Source organism: Phascolarctos cinereus, unplaced genomic scaffold (genome assembly GCF_003287225.1).
Source record: "Phascolarctos cinereus isolate Bilbo 61053 unplaced genomic scaffold, phaCin_HiC Scaffold_5;HRSCAF=322, whole genome shotgun sequence".
NCBI lineage: Eukaryota > Metazoa > Chordata > Mammalia > Diprotodontia > Phascolarctidae > Phascolarctos > Phascolarctos cinereus.
The window spans coordinates 365,345,958-365,363,945 of record NW_027555958.1 but is presented as its reverse complement, the minus strand read 5'-3'; the positions used below and the strand labels follow the sequence as shown (position 1 = coordinate 365,363,945).

Here is a 17,988-nt window from a genome sequence, read left to right as displayed (position 1 = left end):
GTCCTTCTTGGGTCCTTACTCTACCAACAAGGAGGGTAAGAGGTCCCTTAAATTAAATGTGAAGTTTTCTTGGCAGAGTTAATTCTGACAGCTGCAAATCCCTTGAGATATTCTGGTATTTGTTGTTCCATTGAGGCTCAATTGATAATGATGATGTTTTGCAGCAAGTTAATATAGCTAAGTCATAGCCTTAGGCTTGGCTTTTAAAAGGCAACATGGAGAGAAAGAATCAAGATGAGAAAGGAGAGGGTGCAAACAAAGAGTGAGAGAGTTGGGGGGGGAAGGAGGGTGGGTTGGGGAGACAGACAGACAAAGAGAGAGACACTGAGAGATTGTGCAGAGTGAAGCTAGGCTACACAAAAATTCAGAAACATCTTCCTGGATGGAGTACTGCAAACGCACAAAGCTCCTCCTGGAATCCACATAGCCCCAGAGATATGTGTAGGGGACAGAGGTAGTAACTGAATGGCAAGATATTCCTAGGCCAAGTGGGAAGATAGAAGAACACTACCATAGCAGTGGAGTTATTCTGGATCCAAATTTCCAAGGTCCAGTGCCTTATTTGAGAGATGTCTAAATAGCACTTAAGACGATCATCAGGAAGAGTGACTGGATCTAACTAAAAACATATATAATCCCTACCTGTGAGTTGGAATAGAGGTCCTGTGAGGTTTCTTCCAATTCTAAAATTCTAATTCAATGATTTTGTCACCTTTTCAGAATCTATCAACAGTGCTGATAATAATTAATGCTGGTGATAATAATGACTATAGCTGGCTAGAAATAGATAGCTATTTGCTTTTCTTCACTTCCAAACTTACCTCACAGAACAGAACCAAAAAGATAGTTCCATGGCTTTGTTGCTAAACATCCCATTGTTTATGACTATGTAAATTCACTTACTTCATATTGCTTTAAAATTTCCGTAGCACTTTACCTGCATCATCTTCATTAGACCCTCACAACAACCCCGTAAGGTCGGTAGGGAGTGGACACCATAATTTTACAGATTAGTAAGCTGAGGCTTTGGGGGACTGATAGGTAGCACAGTGAATAGAATGCTGGTCCTGGAGTCAAGAGGGCCTAAATTCAAATCTGTCCTCAGATACTAACTAGCTGTGTGACACTGGCAAGTCACTTAACCCTATTTGGTTCAGTTTCTTCATCTGTAAAATGAGGTAGGTAAGGAAAAGGCGAATCACTCCAGTATCTTTGCCAAGAAAACCCCAAATGGGGTCTCAAAGAGTCAGACACGACTGAAACGACTAAACAACAGCAACAATAAACTGAGGCTTAGAGATTAGGTGGCTGTTCCATGGTCACACAACTAATTTCTATCTGTGGCAGGATTTGAATTTTGATGTCCCAATTCCAAGCCCAGCACTTTCTCCAGCATACCACGTCATTCCAGTCTCATTATACCTGGATTAAGCAGACAAGGACTTTAGCTTATAGGCAGGTCATCTCATTTTCTTTCTCTATTCTTTTTTGCCTTAGATATATTATTTTGCAAAGATAAGCTAATGTATTTGTCTTGATCTTTGTCTAATGTGCTGAGAATATTAGTCTTTTTCATAATTCATTCAACATAAAGTTAATTGTTAGGGCTTCTTTGAATAGGGAGACAAAAGGTATTCATAATAATCAATCTTGAGCTGGCAAAAAGTGCTCTTGAGTGTCTAAATAAACTAAAATATCAAATGATGCTCTTGTGCCCTGAAAAAAAAATAAATCATCTTATAGAGCTAAAATTGAAATTCATATTAAGTCTTTGCAAAGATGCATTTCTTTGCTGCTGTTTATTCTCTCTAGATGCCTTTCACATGAGAATTGTAAGCCTATCTAAATCATTACCAATTCTACAGAATTTTCTTATTCACAGGCAAGAGGAAGCTGTGATAAGTCTAGGGAGTGATGCATATTGCAAACTTACATGTGAGGCAAAAGGAAGACACATTTCAATTGCTCAAGGGTAGATATTCCATCCAACCATGACAAATTGTTTCTTTTGGGATGATGTTTTTTTTTTTTTATCTACCTAGCATTTATATGGCATTTTAAGTTTTTTTGCAAATCATTTTACAAATATTATCTCATTTTATCCTCAAAAAACCCTAGAAAGTAAGGGCTATTATAATACTCATTTTATAGATGTACATGATACACATTCTCCCCTGTGGCAGAATGATGCTATCTAATGTAACATTTGGTCAGTTTTATTATTATTTGTTTTTGACATAATAGATTTTCTTTTGTTATCATTTTTCAGTCGTGTTCAACTCTTCATGATCTCATTTGGGGTTTTATTGGCAAAGACACTGGAGAGATTTGCCATTTCCTTCTCCAGCTCATTTTACAGATGAGGAAACTGAGGAAAACAAAGTTAAGTGACTTGCCCAGGGTCACATAGCTAGTAAGTGTCTGAGGTCAGATTTGAATGCAGTAAGGTGAGTCTTCCAAATTCCAGTCCTAACACTCTATCCACTGAGCCACTTAGTTGCTCAATACAATAAATACTTCTCAGCAAATACCCAAGTAACTTATACTTTGTCCCACCTCCCATCTCCAAGTACATCCTCTGGAAACAAAAAATAATGCAAAACTACAGTAATGTGATTGCCACCAACAACATGCATCACTTTCTTTCCAGTTCAAAAACAGTTATTAGGTACTAATATCATCTGGTTTTTTTTTTTCCTTTTAGTGTTATATTCCTTTAAATTTTGTAGTTATGTATATTGCTATCATCCAGAATGATAGACTCAGTATCCAAAAGCATTTTGACAGGCTATAACATTGAGATCAAGGTTATAAAATTAAATTCAGTAGGGAGAAACATAAAGTCATAGACAGGAACAAAGTAGTCATGGGTATAAACAAGAAAGACATAGCAATTTTAAAAAGATCTGAGTTAGCATTGTCATGTGGCAGGCAAAAAAGCTGATGAGTTGAAAAGCACAGGACTCAGAAATAAGAAGGTGATAATCCCACTGTACTTTGCCCTAAAGTGACCTCATTTATAATATTGTGTTCAACTCCACATGCCACATTTTTAAGAAGGATGTTGATAAATTGGAAAGTGTCCAGAGAAGGGCAGCCAGGATGCTGAAGGACCTAGAGTATATGTCAAAGGAGGATCAGTTGAAAGAACTGAATATGTTTAGCTTGGAGAACCTAAAGGAAGTGGGGCATAATAGATTTGTTTAAATATTTGCATGGCTATGATATGGTGGAGGCATTAGAGTTGTTCTGTTTGGCTCAAGAGGGCAAAACCAGAAGCTCTCAATAGAAGTTCCAGAGAGGCAAAGTTAAGCTTGATATCTGGAAAACAAAACAAACAAAAACAAACGAACAAACAAACAAACAAACCCTTCCTAACAATTAGAGATACCTAAAAGTGCAGTGCTACCTCAAGAGGTAATTTCTCCCTCTTGGGAGTTCTTCATACTGAGTCTAGATGCCCGTTTCTCAGGTATGTGATGAGGGGGATTTCTTTTGTCTAGTATATCTTTTGGATCTACTTTTTTGATTTGAATTACTTCTTATAATTCTTCCTGTGACTCTCTTGATGTTACCCTGATTTCTCCCTTCTCCAAGCTAAATATTCTCAGTGCCTTTAGCTAGCCTTCGTGTGACGTTGACTAAAGGCCATTCACTTAATAAATGTCTTTTGGATTGATATTCAATGCTGATAGTTGGTCTGAATCAGTATAAAAATAATGAAATAATCTAAATTATTGCACACATTTATTGCTAAAAATCATTCTCTTGATCTACCCTTGCAGAGAACCTGGCAATAAATGAAATGAGGCAAATCACTTCTCCCTGTTTTTGTCATGGTTTATCCAAGGACAGCAGACTTAGTGCTTCAAATCCACAGCCCTTCCATCTCGGAAAAAGAACTTACCAGAACTTATGCTTCATTTTTGGAATCCAGGGTCATCTCTGAGCTATGATGAAGCATTATAGTATAACTTCATGAAGGAATCTCTGGTTCAATGTTTATTATGCATATTTTGTACATTTTTAATATAAGTTCCTCTTATATAAGGTATTGTGTCTTGTGAATTACCAGTCCTCTCACTTGGTCTTATTTCCATGTTTTATATGTTGCTCTCTATATTTGAGAGACAAAGAGACAGGAGAAAATGGAAGAAGAGAGAGAGAGAGAGAGAGAGAGAGAGAGAGAGAGAGAGAGAGAGAGAGACAGAGAGAGAAAGAAGGAGTGGGAGAAGCAATTTTTTTCCTTCCTTATCCATTTTCAATTAAAGTCCTTCATCAATATCAATGGGCCTTCCACTTGGGCAGCTAAGGTCTTCAGTTATTTGCTTTGAATTTCAATTTCATAATCTTTAGTGATATTTCTATGTTACTTTTGGCAGTATCATCTGTCCCCACATAAACCATAGGGAGTAGATAGTGATTATTTGATTCGACAAATTTATAGACAACCTCTGTCATGTTCCAGATGCATGCCCCAAGACAACAGCATTTCTCTTTCTTATTTTTGTCAGGTTGACAAATAGCAACCTTGCTACCACTCAACAGGAAGTCATCAATCACTACTACTCCACTCTTTTTTCCTCTGACCAATAATGAATGACTTTTCACCTGAGGGAATCTATGGCACAGCATCATTATTGCTTGGAGAGCAAGATGCTATGTCCTCCTGGTATTTCCTCCAGCTTCTCCCTTTATATAAAGAGAATCTTACCTATCGTTTGCCTTCAAACGTCCCCTGTTCCTTTTCCTTCTCTGGAAGGGTATAGATCTCAGTAATAATATGGCATAACTGAAATAGGATAAATTTTCTGTTGTTTTGTTGTTTCAGTCATGTCTAACTCCCGTTTGGTATTTTCTTGGCAAAGATACCAGAACTGATTGCTATTTCCCTCTCCAGTTCATTTTACAGATGAAAAACTGAGGCAAACAGGTTAAGTGACTTAGCCAGGATCACACAGCTAGTGTCTGAGGCCAGATTTGAAGTCAAAATCTTTGTATAATTAATAGAAAAGTAGATCAATTAGAGAACTCTAGTGAGCCTTATAGTGGAGAGAGTGTTGGGCTTGGACTCAGGAAGACCTGAGTTTAAATCCCACAATTAAATCTCACACTACATGAATGGTTAATTATTTACCTTCTTGAAACCTCAATATCCTCATAGTTAAGAAAAAGGTAATAATACCTTTGGTACCTACCTTGCAAGGTTGTTGTAAAGCTCAAATTAAATAATGTGTTGAAGGGCTTTGTAAACTGTCATTGGAGGGGAAGGAGGAGAGTCAAAGATGGTAGAATACTTGTCTTTCCTAGAACATGAGTGCATGACATTCAGAATTATATTTGATTACTGTTGTGATTTATTTTCAAAATATGCCACTTGTGCAATAATTGCATGATGTAAAAATCACTGATTTATTCTCATCACTTAGTACCTTGTACAAAACCAGTACTTTTTACATGTCCATTGAATTAAATGAAAGCTGGGTAGATGTTGGTCCATGCCTTTTGCTTGGCTAAAGGAAAGGGATCCAACTGTCTTTGGAAGGCACACAGATTTGTCAGCTTGGCATTTAAAGCCCTTCACTATCTGGACCCTACCTACCTTCACAGACTCATTCATGTTCCTCCCTTTCGCACACTCTATGTGGCAACTAATTTGTCCTACTTGTTCTTCCCCATAATTTGCACCCCATCTCCTACCCCTCTGCCTTTGCATATGCTGTCCCAAAATCCTGAAATGTTCTTTCTTTCCACATCCCCTCACAGAATTCTTAGCATCCTTCAAGGCTCAACTCAAGCTGCCTACAGTGGAGTCTTTTTTTTTTCATATTTTATTAATTTATTTTGATTTATTAACAACGAGTTCCATATGTTTTTGAGTTTAAAATTTTTCTCCCCATTCTTCCCCACCTCCCTCCCCAAAACGGTGCACAATCTGATACAGGCTATACATTTACATTCCTATTAAATGTATTTTCACATTAGTGAAGTTGTAAGTAAAAATTAAGCCAATAGGCGTAACCATCAGAAAGAAGAAACAAAACTCAACAGAAGAGAAAAAAAAATGATAGCGATTCAACTTTCACAGTTATGATTACTATCTGTGTCTTTTTCTCCATCCTTTTCCCCCATTTATGCTTTTCTTTCTCCTCTCTCCCTTCCCCCCCTCACCAGTACTTTGCTTTTGACCATCACCTCCTTTAGTCTTTCCTACCTTCTATTTTCCTCCTCCCTCCTCTTCCCCTTCGACCCCACTGCCTCTTCCCTCCCTTCCATCCCCCCTCCCTTTTCTTTCCCCTTTTCCCTCCTACTGCCCATAGGACAAGTTACATTTCCATACCTATCTGATTATGTTATTCCCTTCTTGAGCCAAATCTGATGAAAGCAAGGTTCAAACAATGCTCACCCCCCCTCTTTCCCTCTGCTGTAATAGGATTTTTCTGTCTTTTCCTGTAATGTGATTTACTCTGGCCTCCTCCTTTCTCAGTACATTTTCTAAGATCAGACTAATCCACTTACTTGGATCCATTTAACCCACTTGATTAGATTTTTTTTTTTATCATTACATCAAAGTCAACTAATATCCACCCCATTTATGTATACTCCTTTAACATGGTGTAATAAAAATACAGTTCTCAAGAGCTGCAAGTGTCATCTTCCCTTGTACGGATGTAAACAGTCTGCCCTTAGTAACAACATTTTGTATCTTTCTGTCCCATTTACCTTTTTATGTCTTTCTTGAATCTTGGACTTGAAAATCAAATTTTTTGTTGAGCTCTAGTCTTTTTTATGAGGAAGGTTTGAAAGTCCCCTATTTCATTGAATGTCCATCTTCTCCCTTGAAAAATCATGCTCATTTTTGCTGGGTAGTTGATCCTTGGTTGCAATCCAAGCTCCTTTGCCTTATGGAATATCATGTTCCACGCCCTGCAGTCTTTAAATGTAGAAGCTGCAAGGTCCTGTGTAATCCTCACTGTGGTTCCATGATATTTAAATTGTTTCTTTCTGGCTGCTTGCAGCACCTTAGCCTTCATCTGGTAATTTTGGAATTTTGCTATTATATTCCTTGGCATTGTCAATTTGGGATCTCTTTCAGGTGGTGAGCGGTGTATTCTTTCTATGGTTATTTTACCTTCTGGTTCTAGGACTTCAGGACAGTTTTCCTTTATGATTTCCTGAAAGATACTATCCAGGCTCTTTTTTTCATCATGATTTTCAGGTAGTCCAGTGATTTTCAAATTGTCTCTCCTGAATCGATTTTCCAGATCAGTTGTTTTACTGATGAGGTATTTTAAGTTTTCATCCATTTTTTCATTTTTTTGTTTCTGTTTGACTGATTCTTGCTCTGTCATAGAGTCATTAGTTTCCATTTGTCCAATTCTAGTTTTTAACAGATTGTTTTCTTCTGTTAGTTTTTGTACTTCCTTCTTCAATTGGCCAATTGTATTTTTTTTCTTTTCTTTTTTTTGTTTGTTTTTTTAATATTTTTTTCCCCAGATTTTCTCCCTCCCTCCCTCCCCACCCTCATTGAAAAGGCAAGCAACTCAATATAGGTTGTATATGTGCAGTTATGCAAAACACTTCCTTAGTAGACATGTTGTGAAAAACTAACTCTATTTCCCTTAATCCTATCCTGCCCTCCCATTTATTCTATTTTTTTTGACCCTGTCCCTCCTCAGAAGTATTTGCTTCTGATTACCCTCTTTCCCAATCTGCCCTCCTCTCTATAACCCCCCTGCTCTCTTGTCCCCTTCTCCCCCTATTTTCCTGTAGGGTAAGACAGATTTCCATACCCAATTGAATGTGTATGTTATTCTCTCCTTAAGCCAAATCCTATGAGAATAAGATTCCCTCATTCCCTCTCACCTTCCCCTGTTTCCCCTCCACTGTGAGAGACTTTTCTGCTTTTTTTTTGTGAGATAATTTACCCCATTCTACCTCTCCCTTTCTTCTCTGAGTATCATCCTCTCTCATCCCTTAATTTTATTCTCCAGATATGACCCCTTAATCTTCAACTCACCCTGTGCCCTCTATCTATCTATATATACATACATACAATTTTTTTTTCCTTCAACTACCCTAATACTGACAAAGTTCTCATGAGTTACAAATATCATCTTTCCATGCAGGAATGTAAACAGTTCAATCTTAATAAGTCTCTTATGATTTCTCTTTCCTGTTTACCTCTTCATGTTCCACTGGAGTCCTGTATTTGAAAGTCAAATTTTCTGTTTAGCTCTGGTCTTTTCATCAGGAATGCTTGAAAGTCCTCTATTTCACTGAATGACCATTTTTTCCCCTGAAGGATTATACTCAGTTTTGCTGGGTAGGTGATTCTTGGTTGTAATCCTATCTCCTTTGCCCTCCGAATATTATATTCCATGCCCTGCGTCCTTTAATGTAGAAGCTGCTAAATCTTGTGTTATCCTGATTGTGTTTCCACAGTACTTGAATTGTTTCCTTCTGGCAGCTTGTAATATTTTCTCCTTGACCTGGGAACTCTGGAATTTGGCTACAATATTCCTAGGAGTTTTCCTTTGGGGATCTCTTTCAGGAGGAGATCTGTGGATTCTTTCAATTTCTATTTTGCCCTCTGGTTCTATATATCAGGGCAGTTTTCCTTGATAATTTCTTGAAAGATGATGTCTAGGCTCTTTTTTGATCATGGCTTTCAGATAGTCCAATAATTTTTAAATTCTCTCTCCTGGGTCTATTTTCCAGGTCAGTTGTTTTTCCAATGAGATATTTCACATTGTTTTCTAATTTTTCATTCTTTTGGATTTGTTTTACAGTGTCTTGATTTCTCATAAAGTCACTATCTTCCAATTGCTCTATTCTAATTTTTAAGGAAGTATTTTCTTCAGTAAGCTTTTGGACTTCCTTTTCCATTTGGCCAATTTTTCTTTTTAGGGCATTTTTCTCCTCATTGGCTTTTTGGACCTCTTTTGCCATTTGAGTTAGGCTGTTTTTTAAGGTGTTATTTTCTTCAGTATTTTTTTGGGTCTCCTTTAGCAAGCTGTTGACTTGTTTTTTGATTTTCTTGCATCACTCTCATTTCTCTTCCAGTTTTTCCTCTACTTCTTACTTGCTTCTCAAAATCCCTTTTGAGCTCTTCCAAGGCCTGGGACTGATTCATATTTTTCTTGGAGGCTTTGGATGTAGGAGCTTTGACTTTGTTGTCTTCTTCTGGTTGTATATTTTGATCTTCTTTTTCACCAAAGTAAGATTAATAAGTCTGACTCTTTTTTGCACTGCTTGCTCATGATCCCAGCCAATTACTTGAGTTTTAAACTCTTTGTTAAGGTAAGAGTCTGCTTCCAATGTGGAGAGTGTACTGTCCCAAGCTTCTGGAGTTTGTGTAGCTGTTTCCAGAGATACTTGTAGGGACCTGTACATTTTCAGTTCTTCCAAGGTGGTATGATAAGGGCGAGGTGTTTACTCCTTTCCTGGCCTGTGACCACAAGTATTCCTTTCTGTCCCGTAACTGTGAGGAGGGGTTTCTCTCCACAGCCACTACAAGCTCCACCATGCCAGTGCTCCTCCTCACCCCAGCACCGCTACCCAAAACTGTGGCCTAGATCCAAACATGGGCAAAGCAAGAGATTCCTGCCTCAGCACTGGCAAAGAGATCCCTGCAATCCGTCTCTGATCAGCCACTGGATTCCCCCTCAGTCTGTGGGCAGGAAGCTAGGGAAGCAGCTGACTACCCCCAGGGCCACGCTCTTGGGGAATGGAGTTGAGACCCTGCCTTCCTCTCTGACCACCGACAGAAACAGACTTTCCCCATTGACCTTCTAAGTTGTCTTTGGCATTGGTGGATTGAGGAGTCTAGAAACCTCCACAGGTGCCGGAGATTCAGTCCTCTGAGACTTGCTCCAGGTTTGCTGCGGCCTGCACTCCCACACTGCGCTGCGCTCCCAGCCCGGTGCGATACACCTTTCTGATCAATCATCCAGGTTGTCTTGGGCTGGAAATTTGTTTCACTCTGTCTTTTTTGTGGGTTCTGCTGCTTCAGAATTTGTTTAGAGCCATTTTTTATGAGTATTTGGAGGGGTTTGGGGGAGAGCTCAAGCAAGTTATTGCATTCACTCTGCCATGTTGGCTCCGCCCCCTGGCCAATTGTATTTTTAAGGAATTTGTTTTCTTCAGTGTACTTTTTTTCCAGTTGGCCACTTGTATTTTTTACGGACTCTTCTACCTCTCTCATTAGACTTTTAAAATCCTTCTTGAACTCTTCTAAGGAGGCTTTTTGGGCTTCAGATCAGTTCATATTCCCTTTTGCTGTTGTAGATGTGGGTGTGACAGTGTCATCCTCTTCAGAATTTCTGTCTTGATCTCCACTCTTCTCATAACATGAATCTATGGTATGATTCTTTTTAATCATGCTTTCTTTATTCCCTGGCTTTTAAGGAGATTGAGCTCTCTTGCTGGGGAACAGAGGGCACTGACCCAAACTTCTTGTGCTGGGAGCCTAGGTCTCAGTCCCTGGCTTTGTGTGCTGGAGAGTCTTATGTTGGCAGTTGGAGTCTGTATGGTTCTGGCAGCTTACCTTTTGTTGGGCAGGAATCAGCAAGGCTGGAACTTTCAGACAATTCTAAGTTTCCTGCTTTTCCTTTCCTTTAGCTTTCTACAGCTCCTTTTAGATGGGTGCTGCAGGGTGTTTATCTGCCTGGGGCCCCTTGCAATTCTGCCTCCCTTTTTTCTGCTAATGCACTGGGAGATTCCTTTGGGGTAGAGTGCAGAGGCACCTCGTGTTTTTTGAGCTGGTTTCCACTGGTTCCCCACCCTCGCTGAGGCACTAGGAGGTCCAGGTGTTGGTGTTTGCCTGCTCTACCATGTGGGCTTCAAGATCTCCTCCTGGTTGACAGTTGGAGGTGTTGGGTTGGAATCAGCAAGTCTGGGACTTTAGGAAGACTCTGGTTGTTTTCTTCAGCTCCTTTCAGATGAATGCCTGGTGCTTATCCACCTGGGGCCCTTTGTAGTGCTGCTTCCCTTATTTTTGCTGACGAACTGGGAGACCTGTTTGCTGAGTTGCTGCACTGCTGTTCCCTGTCTTTCTTCTAGTTCAGCTGTTCCAGGGTTTTTTATTTTTCTAGGGTGATATTTTCTGGGTTTTCAGAGGTTGATGGGGGAGGGTGAGAGCAACTATCTTTTCACTCCTCCATCATCTCCAATGGGAAGTCTTCCTTAATCCTCCTCATTGTTAGTGCTATCTTCCTCCTTATAATATGTATTTAATTGTCTGTGTGATACATTCTCCCCCTCAAAAGAATGTAAGCTCTTTGAGGAACAGATAATATATTTCATTTATATTCCTAATGTCCTTCACATGATAAGCACTCAATAATTTTTATAAAAATGCTTGTGGAATTGAATTGAGTGTATTGTAAAAACCCAGAGTAATTTTCATGAATGTCAAGTCCCAAGTTCAAAATGTAGATATTCTGTGTATACTTCTTAGTTTTTGATATATGTGAACTTTTTCTATTCATTTTCTCTGACATCAGGGTTCTTCTTTTTTCTTTTTTTTAAAAAGTATTTTAAATGTATTTTCCCCAGTAACATGTGAAAACAATTTTTAACATTAATTTTTAAAATTTTGAGTTACAAATTCTCTCCCTTCCTCCCTCCCCACCCTCCTCATTGAGAAAGCAAGCAGTTTGATGTAGGTTATACATATGTAGTCATACAAAACATTCACGATAGTCATGTGAAAGAAAACAGACAAAAAACTCAAGAAAAATAAAGTAAAAAAAAGGATGCTTCAATCTGTATTCAGACACCATCATTTCTTTCTCTGGAGATGGATAGCATTTTTCATTACAAATCCTTCAGAGTTGCCTTGGATCGTTGTATTGCTAAGAAGAGCTAAGTCGTTCATAGCTGATTATCCTACAATATTGCGATTACTTTGTATACAGTGCATTTCACTTTGCATCAGCCCATGCAAGTCTTGCAAATCTTTTTAGATTTTTCTGAGAGCATCTTTCTCATCATTTCTTATAGTACAGTAGTATTCCATCATAATCACATATCACAACTTGTTCAGCCATTTCCCATTTGATGGGCATTCCCACAATTTCTAACTATTTGCCCCCCAAATTGAGTTGCTAAACATATTTTTGTACATATAGGTCCTTTTCATTTTTTTAAATCTATTTTGGGATACAGACCTATAGTGGTATTGCTAGGTCAAAGGATATACATGGTTATATAGTCCTTTGGGTGTAGTTCCAAGTTGCTCTACAGAATGGTTGAATCAGTTCACAACTTCACCAATAGTACATTAATGTCTCATTTTCCCACATTCTTTCCAATATTTGTCATTTATCTTTTCTGTCCTATTAGCCAATCTAATAGGTATGAGGTAGTACCTCAGAATTTTTTAAATTTGCATTTCTTCTATTAATAGTGAGTTAGAATATTTTTTCATATGGCTTATAGATAGCTTTGCTTACTTCTGAAAACTGATCATATTTTTTGATCACTTATGAATTGGGGATTGGATCTTATTTTTGTAAATTTGACTTAATTCTCTATATGTTTGAGAAATGAGGCTTTTATCAGAGAAACTTGCTTCTAATTTTTTTTCATAGTTACTATTGCTAACTCTATTTTCCTACATGCTATCTCCCCCCTGTTTTTTTCTATTCTCTCTCTCTCTTCTTTGCTTCTGACCACCCCTTCCCCTATCTGCCTTCCCTTCTATCACTGCCCCCCCTTCTCTTATCCCCTCCCCTCCTACTTTCCTGTAGAGTAAGATAGATTTCTATACCCAATTGAGTGTGTATATTATTCCCTCTCTGAGCTAATTCTGATTAGAGTAAGGTTCACTCACTCCCCTTCACCCTTTCCCTTTTCCCCTCCACTGTAAAAGTTTTTTCTTGCCTCTTTTATGTGAGATAATTTACCCCACTCTACCTCTCACTTTCTCTTTCTCCTAGTACATTCCCATCACCCCTTAATTTGGTTTTTTAGATATTATCCCTTCATATTCAACTCACACTTGTACTATCTATCTATCTATCTATCTATCTATCTATCTATCTATCTATCTATCTATCTTTCTACTTCTTCTAACTACCCTAATAATGAGAAAAGTCTTATGAGTTACAGACATCTTCTCATGTTGGAATGTAAATAGTTTAACCTTATTAAGTCCCTTAGGATTTCCATTTTCTATTTACCTTTTTATGCTTCTCGAGTCTTGTGTTTGAAAGCCAAATTTTCTTTTCACCTCTGGTCTCTTCATCAAGAATGCTTGAAAGTCCTCCATCTCATTGAATGTCCATTTTCCCCCCTGAAGCATTATATTCAGTTTTGCTGGGTAGGTAATTCTTAGTTGTAATCCTAGCTCTTTCGCTCTCTGGAATATAATTTTCTAAGCCATCTGGTTCTTTAATGTAGAAGCTGCTAAATCTTGTGTTATCCTAACTGTGGTTCCATGACACTTAAATTGTTTCTTTCTGGCTGCTTGCTATATTTTCTCCTTGACCTGGAACTCTGGAATTTGGCTATTAATATTCCTGGCAGTTTTCACTTTGGGATCTCTTTTAGGAGGTGATGGGTAGATTTTTTTCAATTTCTGTTTTGCCCTCTGGTTCTAGAATATCAGGGCTGTTTCCCTTAATGATTTCTTGAAAGATGATGTCTAAGCTCTTTTTTTGATCCTGGCTTTCAAGTAGTCCAATAATTTTTAAATTATCTCTCTTGGATCCATTTTCCAGATCAGTTTTTTTTCCCAATGAGATATTTCATATTGTCTTCTATTTTTTCATTCTTTTGGTTTTGTTTTATTGTTTCTTGATCTCTCACAAAGTCTTTAGTGTCCATTTGATCCATTCTAATTTTTAAGTAACTTTTTTTCTTCAGTGAGCTTTTGGACCTCCTTTTCCATTCGCCCAATTCTTCTTTTTAATACAATCTTCTCCTCATTGGCTTTTTGGACCTCTTTTACCATTTGGCCTAGTCTGATTTTTAAGGTGTTATTTCCTTTAGTTTTTTTTTTTTTTGTATCTCTTTTACCAAGCTGTTGACTCATTTTTCATGATTTACTTTCATCACTCTCATGTCTCTTCCCAGTTTTTCCTCCACCTCTCTTTCTTGATTTTCAAAATCCTTTTTGAGCTCTTCCATGGCCTGAGACTGATTTATATTTTTCTTGGAGGCTTTGAATGTAGGAGCTTTGACTTTGTTGTCTTCTTTGAGTGTATGTTTTGATCTTACTCGTCACCATAGTAACTTTCTATAGTACAGTTTTTTCCATTGCTTTCTCATTTCCCCCGTCTATTACTCAACTTTTAACTCTTTGTTAAAGTAGGGTTCTGGGGGCAGCTAGGTGGCACAGTGGATAGAGCATGGGCCCTGGATTCAGGAGGACCTGAGTTCAAATCTGGCCTTTGACACATAACACTTACAGTTGTGTGACCCTGGGCAAGTCACTTAACCCCATTTCCTAAGCAAATAAATAAATTAATTAATAAAAATAAAGTAAGGCTCTACTTCCAGGGTGCAGAGTGCACTGTTCCAAGCTTCAGAAATTTTTGTGCAACTGTTTTCAGAGATACCTCTAGGGACCTGTAAGTTTTCAGTTCTTCCAAGGTGTTATGATTAAGGAGAGGTGTTTATTCCTCTCCTGGCCTGTGCTCTGGTCTGTGAGTGACCACAAGCACTCTTTTCTGTCCTGGAACTGTGAGCAGGGTCCCTCCTTCACTGTGGTGACAAGCTCTGGTGTGCTAGTGCTCCCCCTCACCTGGGGCTGCCACCCAGAACTGCAACTTGGATCTGGGTATGGGCAAAGCAACAGAGTCTTGCCTCAGTGCTAGCAAAGATGCCCTGTAATCTCCTTCTGACCAGTTGTTCGACCCTGTTACCATTTGTGAGCTGAGAGCTCTGGAAGCAGCCTCTGCAGCTGTCGATTGATTCATTCCCAAGGCCTACTCCTGGTTTGCTGGAGCTGGGGCTGTGCTGGTGCAACCTGTGCTGGACTATGCTCTACTCTTTCCTAGGTTTGACAGACCTTTCCTGCTGACCTTCTAAGTAGTCTTTGGGCTGAGCGGTCTGGAGACCTTCGATGCTGCCAGTTCAGTTGTCCTGAGGCCAGCTCCTAGTTTTGCTGGGGCCCAGTCTGAGATGTTATGGTTTGTGCTGGACTATGCTCCTCTCTCATTCTGGTGCAACAGACCTTTCCTGCCAACCTTCCAAGTTTTCTTGGGCTGGACATTTTTTTTTCACTCCATCTTTTATGTGTGTTCTGCTGCTCTAGAATTTGTTTGGTCATTTTTAAAAGGTATTTGGAGGGATTTGGGGGAGAGCTCAAGCAAGTCCCTATCTTTATTCTGCCATCTTGGCTCTGCTTTTTTTAGACATATCCTCAAAGTAGAAATTACAGGATCAGTCCTATTTACAGGTAGAGTACAACAGAATAAGTCTTTTCTTTCTTTTTATGCAAGACAACTTCCAATGTTGATGATAATTATGTCTCCCCTCCAGGCTAAATATCGACTTTCTCTCAACCATTTCTTATGTAATATGGGAACATAGTTGTGTCAATGCCACCTCTTAAATTGTTATGCATAAAAATAGACACATTATTCCAGATGTGGCCTTAGCAGTACAGTACACAAAATGTGCATTACCTCCTCTTAGTTGACCATTATGTCTTTATTAAATGATTGGTCTCTGGGATAACACAGAATTTTTTAAAATTGTGTTTCACTCTCTTTTCAACCTTGGCTATAACACATTGCCACTTTTCTAATTTGAGAGTTAGGAGGGGGAAAAAAATCTCTTAAAGCATGATTCTTTCGTGTTCCATGAATGCCCTAAATGCCTGGAATATTTTTCAACTTTTTACATTCCATAAGAGAGTTTCATAAGTGAAGGTAGATTTAATTTAGAAAATTTAGTCAATTCATGAAAGATGGTCGTGTTGAACTGATTGAATTATAACCATAATCTATAATTGCCAGTCCTAGAAAATCTTGGATACTTGATCAAATGAATCATTTTATAATTTTTTAGTTATGAGGAAAACAGGTGGTACAGTGGAGAGAGCATTGGTCTCAGATTAGGAAGAAAGGAATTCAATTCTTGCCTTGAATACTTCCTAGCTATGTGACCAAGTCATTTAACCCCTTTTAATATCATTTTAGTCATCTGTAAAATGGACATAATAATAGCACTTACCTCCCAGGGTTGTTGTGAGGATCAGATGAGAAAGTGCTATGTAAATGTTAGGTATTATTATTTTGTTATTATTATCTGAAAATAAAGTTAAAAATAATTATTTAAATCAAATTCTGAGAGTAACAATTGTTTGGTAACATTTAAAATAGTGAGATGCACTTTTCATATTGAGTGCCCACAAATGTTTACAAAATTCAGTAAATTCTTTCTATATAAAAACATGTTAAATTTAATGAATAGTTTTCTTGTTAATGTTGGAATTCTTATAACTTGTATCTATCATATTGTTGAAAAATAAAACAATGGAATGCTAAATATACTTCCTGTAATCCTAAACCTCCATTTATGCCCCAAAATATTCAAGAAAAACATTTTATATTGGCTTAAAATTTTTACCCAATAAAAATACATACATTAGCAGTACATAGTGGGTTCGTTATGAAACATTCTGCAATTTCTCTCGCTCACCTTCTGTTTTACATGTATATTTATATATCACTACTTTGTAAATAGCTGAAGTTTTGTTTTGTTTTGTTTTGTTTTGGGGTGTGTGTGTGTGTATGATTTAGGCTTTGGAAACATCTCGCCACGTACAGAAGGTGGAAAGATATTCTGTATCATCTATGCCTTATTGGGAATTCCCCTCTTTGGTTTTCTATTGGCTGGAGTTGGAGATCAACTAGGGACCATATTTGGAAAAGGAATTGCCAAAGTAGAAGATACATTTATTGTGAGTATTTAAATATTTTACCGCATATATTTGCTACAAAACTTATGGATGTTTGATGAGGAAGCAAAGTAAACTTAAATGAACAAATAATTTTTCTTTATTCATGGTAAATATATTATTTTTTTAAAATCATAAAAAAGGTTCTATATCTTTCTACATTTTATGACCTTGCATATGTTCCCAAAGTGGGTGATACCATCCCCTGGCGGGGGGGGGGGCTCTGGTATTTTTTTTTTGAAATAACACAAATTTAAAAAAAACTATTAAAGGGTTAACGAGGGGGTGCTAAGTAATTTTTTGAAAAGAGGGTGGTAGGCCAACTAAGTTTGGGAATCTGAGAGTTTAGCTGATTGAAATTTTATAGCACTTTAAAATTCATGGCACTTCATATATATTCTTTTGTTTGAGTCTCAAAACAACCCATTATGGAAAATTGGGTGATGATTCATCTATTTAAATTCCAGATTTTAAAAAACAACAACAACCCTGATTTAGTAATTTTTAAGGCTTTAACAGTATAACTTAATTTTCATCAATTAAGAGGAATATTAGGACATAATAAGAGCAACAACAGCAATAAGGCAGCTAGGGGGTACAGTGGATAGACTGCTGAGCCTGGAGTCAGGAAGACTCATCTTTCTGAGTTCAAATATGACCTCAGACACTTACCAGCTGTGTGACCTTGGGTAAGTCCCTTAACCCTGTTTGCCTCAGTTTCTCACCTGTAAAATAAGCTAGAGAAGGAAATGGGAAACCACTTCAGTATCTTTGCCAAGAAAACCCCAAATGGATTCATGAAGAGTCATGAAACAACAGAGAAACAGCAAAAATTATCATGCATGTGAAGCAGCATGACACAGTAGATAGAAAGTTGGCCTTATAGGCAACAAGACCTGGATTTCAGTCTTGCTGCTGACACCTAATGACTATGTGATTCTTGGCAAGTTACAACCTTTTAGTGCCCCAGGCAACTCTCTAAGACTATAAATTGAAGAGTCGGTGGTAATCTGCATTGATAGAGGTTCTTCACTTTGAGTTCCCTACGTGAATAAAATCATAGGTCCAATCCA

General features: G+C 38.0%; 1 protein-coding gene across 3 annotated transcripts in view; it reads left to right on the top strand.

Annotated features, from left to right (window-relative positions):
* KCNK2 (potassium two pore domain channel subfamily K member 2) overlaps positions 1 to 17,988 on the top strand; it is a 193,907-nt gene that overhangs the window by 100,173 nt on the left and 75,746 nt on the right. For all 3 annotated transcript variants that reach the window (XM_021007782.2, XM_021007785.1, XM_021007784.2), the window contains exon 4: positions 16,758 to 16,918. In XM_021007782.2, coding sequence (XP_020863441.1) covers positions 16,758 to 16,918 — 161 coding nt within the window. The remainder of the gene's footprint in view (positions 1 to 16,757; positions 16,919 to 17,988) is intronic.